The 6000-nt window shown below is 32.0% G+C and overlaps 1 protein-coding gene across 8 annotated transcripts in view; it reads left to right on the forward strand.

The window, feature by feature from the left end:
• Tti1 (Telo2 interacting protein 1) overlaps nucleotides 1-3016 on the forward strand; it is a 53689-nt gene extending 50673 nt beyond the window's left edge. For 6 of the 8 annotated variants that reach the window (XM_085945349.1, XM_085945341.1, XM_085945344.1 and 3 more), the window contains one exon: nucleotides 2724-3016. In XM_085945349.1, coding sequence (XP_085801475.1) covers nucleotides 2724-2924 — 201 coding nt within the window. In that variant the 3' untranslated portion in view covers nucleotides 2925-3016. The remainder of the gene's footprint in view (nucleotides 1-2723) is intronic. The other 2 variants (XM_085945342.1, XM_085945346.1) reach the window with 1 other exon arrangement.
• Nucleotides 3017-6000: the final 2984 nt, after the last annotated feature.

Consider the following 6000-nt stretch of genomic DNA (forward strand, 5'->3'; position numbering starts at 1 on the left):
CGTTATTTATAAGTAGAGCGTTTAATTTAGTCAAGTTTTGAATCAAAAATAAATGACGGAACGTCACAACGTGAGAGCTATTTTTAGAATTATGTCGATCATAATCCATGCTGAATTTTCTACCACAATTCAGTCGCCAACTTCATGCATGTCTGCGTTTTTGTTCACGACTTGGAAGCGTAAACAGGACAAGCTTATGCGCTTTGTCTATGATTATCTTTTTAAGCAAATAATAAATAATAAGGATGATTAAAAAAATAATAACTATTGTGTTCGATCACATATGATTTATAAATTGTTATTAAAAATAAATATTGTATTAATTCGCGATTATTATTTAGGTTACTTCAGTCACATGCTATTCACAGTTCATGTCATTTTGACATTTCAAAGCGGTGATAAAGGTTTATTTTATAATACAAAATTCAGTGTGTTACTGTGTTTTGAATGTGGATAAATTATCTCATATTGTACCGAAATCATTCGCCAGTGCTTTAAATATATAAGTATTTATTAAATTGTGTAGTGTCCCGATAGAAAATGTGCGAACGATTGCATTTAAAAAAAATCAGTCCCGAGTTTGACGTTTCTTCAAAAATTAAAAATTATCAAAGCTTGACCTTCCAAGGGTTCATTTAGATTTGAATACAGCAAACAAACTTATATTAGACATTTTAATAACAATTTATATGATAAATATTTGTTTTTAACTGGCAGTTATACATTAAACAAACTTTTTTGTTGGCGATGCGTATTGTTTGGTAAAGAAAAGTATGCGTGGAATTCTACTGCCATAAGTGATTTAAGTAATTTGACAAATGCAGCGGTGAAACCTATGACCAGTGTGTCGTTGTCATTAGTGTGCACCTATTCATCAGTAGTAATATCGTACGTATTATCTTCTTATTTCCCGTAAGTTACCTGACAAGTGTGCTCTTTTTCTCTGATCTCCACAGCTTACCTCTTTCCAAAAGTCACCCTTCGCCACTGGTGTTCGCAATGAATATTTTGAATAAAGTTAAACCTTCGTAATTGTTAAGTACATACTCCTTCAAATATAAAAAAAAATCGTTTGATTACTATATGGTTTTTTTAAATTTTTTGTAAGTGATTGTGCTTTTTTTTCAATTGGTCGATAAAAAAATTTAAAACCTTTTTTGATTGCGTTAATTTCTCAGAATAAAAAAATACACTAATCAACTATAAATAATAATATTCCACTCTTGCCAGTACCAGTGCAACGTTATGCGTATTATGTACAGCAGCGGTGGCCAACCTGTTGCATACCATGTGCCATTTTTTTCACAGACCAGTTCAGATGCGCCATACAACACCTTTTCTACCTTCTTACGTTCACAGTTGGGGTTGGAAAATAGGGATAGGGGTAGGTTCTGCTTCGCTTAGGGGAGGAAAAGGAATACTTAACTCAATCATGCAATTAAATTAATTAATTTATGCCAGTTCAAGAAACACACGTTTATTGGAGCACCAATCTACAATAGTCAGAAATGATTTCTTGGACGAGAGGGTGATCGCTGTCGTGGACCCCGCTGATGGTGCTACAGCTGCCGGAGAGTCTCGTTTGGTGAAGATAACTCTGGACCACAGTTGTTGGATGTGATGAGAGAGAGAGAGAAAGAGCTCTCAGCGGGATGGAGCACTGAGAGCTTTTCAGCATTTGGATTTTGCTAGTCTTGGTGTTAAATTTGTTACTGAGAGCACCAGAGAATTCTTTAAATTTGAATCAGTTATTCGCGACCATGTTTTGCTTTTAATCAATTTCATGGATGAAAATGCTTGTTCACAACTGTATGTTGATCCAAAGCCACATATTATATAACTTTTTGCAAATTTTCTTAGCTCTGGGAAATGTTCATAGGGTAATCATCAACGCCAGAAATTAATTATGTCAGAAGCATTTTCAATAATGAATTTGTTTTTAAATCAATCAGTTCCATTTGTATGTTACTAGGCATCTGTATTATATTTTGTTCACTAAGTGAAAATGGGTTTATAAATTTTCTTCTTTAGCAAAATCATGAAAACGACTTTCAAATGACCCTTGCAATATCTTGATTTTTTAAATATATTTGGTCAAATTGCTATTATCCGCAGCACATTCATTCTGCTCTTTCATGTGTGGAAATTCACTCAAATCCTCATTTTCTAACTGAGAGTTGAATAGTTTTAATTTCATTTTAAATGAACTGATGCTATGAGAGCACTCAGGTGTTGAAAATATGAAGATGTATTGAGTTATGGAGCCTACTTCAAAAGAATAAGTAGGCGTAAAGATGTAATAGGCCACTTGTACCACCACTAAATTACGGTAATATTATACACTGTGGTCAGAGCGTGTGACGAGCTTCTTGTTCCTGAAGATGCCTACCATTTTTCTACTTATACATATTATGTATCTTTTAAACATTCATCGCACAGAAATGATGTTTCGATTCCCCCATTGAAAAGGTATAATCCACAATGGAATTTTACAAATGGAAATTTTTTAGCATTGTATAACTCTCCGAGTACTACAGATTAGACCTCTTTATATGAATAAACCGATGTAAACACGACATTAGATATTTTCTATAATAAATTTTATAACAGTCTGGACTCCTGTTTCTCTCGCCGGCTACCTCATCTACCGAAAGAACTCATCCTAAGTGGTTTACGCTAGAAATTGCACGAATACCTTAATGACATTCTAATTTTTGTTACAGGCAGCGTGCGTGGAACTCTATGCATCATTGATGAAATACAATATGGCTGTTTGCTGGCTTCACATCAATACCTTGTGGAATGCAGACACAACTCCTGTGACAAAACCATATTTTTTTAAATTTTCATGCTCAAATATAAATACACATTGCAAATTCGACTACCAAAATAATGTAACAATTTTAATGAATTATAATAAATAAATGAATCGCTATGGAATTATGTTTTTTATATAGATCATGTTAACTAAAAATAATTAATAATTAATTATTTTTATTAATATGAATGCTTAAAATTATTATCAATATGTACTAAGTTAGAGAAAATTTAGATATATATGGCATAGCTCAGCGATAACAAACAATATCTCTACAGTCAGGCGGACTTGGCTCCGATTTTAGGGTGTCATCGCAAAAGGGGTCATTATGCTAAATCTGTTTTTGCCAGGCGTGTTGACGCTTGACGGTCAAGTGTTTTTATACAAATGTGTATAATACGAAGCTATAATGGCAAAAATGATTTTTAATATTAGAATAAGAAATACTATTGCGATGAGTAACTACAAGCTGCCACGCAGTTAACACAATATAGTGTGTTATATCCAGGCGCTGAACTTTTGGTATCCTATCATCCCATAAAAAACACATTAGATTTGTCGACGAATCAAATCCTCAGAAACTTTTTGCCTATGGTAAATTTGGGAGGACATTCTACAAATTTTGAGTTGTCCTTTCTATCGGCATAGGTGCAAAGGTAATTATAATAATTGTCTAGTCACTAGTGTACCTATATTATTTTTGCTGTGCAGCATGTGCCAAAGAATTCATATTGCCATGTTGCAATTAAAATCCTCGGGTTAAAAAATTGATTATTTTTTTATTGGAGGTAAGCGATAGTGAACCATTTATAGAATGTGTGTAGAATAAGTTTTTTCATAATGATATATCTAATAGATTTTGCGCACTTACAACTACTGTACATACAAATTAAAATAAAATATAATTAATTAAAATATGATAAAATAAAATATAATAGATTAAAGTTAAATAAAATAAAGTATAAAATAATTAAAATAAAATATGATAAAATAAAATATAAAATAATGAAAATAAAATATAATATAATAAATTAAAATATGATAAAATAAAATACAAAATAATTAAAATATAATAAATTAAAATATGGTAAAATAAAATACAACACAATTAAAATAAAATATAATAAAATAATTTATTTTATTTTATTTTGTTTTGTTTAGTTTTGTCCTGTCCTGTCCTGTCTTGACTTGTCTTGTCTTGTCAGAATCAGAACAGAACAGAAGTTCATTTCTCTTCATGATATGAGATGAGATGAGATAATATATTAAATAACATACAATACAATTAAAATATTTTTTTTTATTTTGTCTTGTTTTGGCCTGTCCTGTCTTGACTTGTATTGTCAGAAACAGAACAGAACTTCATTTCTCTTCATGAGATGAGATAAGATATATAAAATACAATACAAATAAAATAAAATAATTTTGTTTTGTTTTGTCCTGTCCTGTTCGGACATGTCTTGACTTTTCTTGACTTGTCCTGACTTGTCTTGTCAGAAACAGAACAGAACTTAATTTCTCTTCATGAGATGAGATATATGAAATAAAATACAATACAATTATATTACATATATTTTTTTTTTTTTTTGTTTTTTTTTTTTGTTTTGTCCTGTCTTGTCCTATCCTGTCCTGAACTGACCTGTCTTGTTTTGTCATGTCTTGACTTGACTTGTCTTGACATAGGTTAGGTTAGTGACACGCTACAAAATACTGGCCTTCAGCCAGCTTTTTCGTGACGATTTTATGACGTCACAACTATTTTGGTCTGATCTTGGAAGTCAATTTTAACGCCGAAATATAAATGTCTACCTCACGACGAAGCTAAAAGAAATTTTGTAATGAGTCCCATAGTTCGTCTGATTAGCTCACAGCTGCTCAGAGTGAACTGTGGATGATTTTTCAGGTTGACCAAATAATGGTCGTTATAAGTAAAATGTACCTAAAGGTCAAGCGTATAAGGTTAAATAAGCAATTCTATGTAAACAATTAAAGTCGAAAAAATTCACTCGTGAAGGAAAGTCGAGATTTAATCGCGCAAACAGTGGTGCATCCGATGCATTTATTTGTTTTCCGTGTGAAAACCCTTACTACGATTAGATTTCGAAAGGCATTTAAAGTGTAACGATATTGTAATTATTTCGATTACCCGCGTTCGATGTAAACAATTGCATCACCATACGATGACATCATTAATCATCAGCCGCGCATAGCAGCCGCTTTCCAATACCTCATCGAGAACCAAAGTACTCAAACCAATAGTCCTGTAGTAAGGGATGACGTAAAGTTGATTGATTGAATGCTTGACCACCAAAGATTCAATCTTGGGTACGAATTGACAGAAGGTAAGTTGATGCGTGATAAAGTAGCCCAAATTTATTATCCCTTAACAACAAAATACAAATTCAATTACAGATCGTACAACGAGAAGTTTACAAATAATATTTACGAAGATTGTGTTTGCAATGAAAATTATTTTACGTCGAAGCGAGAAGCGTGTAATTAGTTTGAATGATTTGAAGATACTAGAATACTGTTGTATTGTGACATTTGTTTTTATATTAAAAGAAGACAAAGGAAATGCCAGAAACGGCGTGGGTTGATTGCCGTTGTTTTGTTCCCACACCGTGGATTGTTTCCTAGAATTTTGTCTGCGAAATTTGACTATGACACAAATGTTATCAATTAAATAATGGATTTCTCACGACAAAGTAGCAGAAATGCACCATTTACTTGTTAATTCTTGTAATACGACAGGTGAAACCTGACACGTAAGCATTCCTTCGGACTGCGGGAAATGCTTACACGTCTGTTCGCACGGACGGGTTTACTGATCGCAAAAAGATTATATTGTTGTAAATTTAGGTTTGCAATACACTTTAAGATTAGTTATTAAGATGTACATATTTCTAGGTTTTCTTAACTATGACTTAAATAATATTGACACGTTGCACTTGTCTGCGGAACTTCCTTCCACCCTCAGTCCTCAATCTAGGAGGACAGTGATTCTCAACTCATGAATTTGTGTGACATGTGTAATAAAACAAATAAATATAAAACTAAATAAATATAAGTAGACATAAAGAATAATATTAAGTGATTACAATAAGTTTTAGACTGGACATTGGACTTTGGAATTCTACAAAAATTCTATAAATTATATAATCTAATATATAAAAATCAAT

The sequence above is a fragment of the Rhyacophila brunnea genome, unplaced genomic scaffold (genome assembly GCF_057557595.1).
Source record: "Rhyacophila brunnea isolate RB1 unplaced genomic scaffold, BYU_Rbru_1.0 scaffold_18, whole genome shotgun sequence".
In the NCBI taxonomy this organism is placed as follows: domain Eukaryota; kingdom Metazoa; phylum Arthropoda; class Insecta; order Trichoptera; family Rhyacophilidae; genus Rhyacophila; species Rhyacophila brunnea.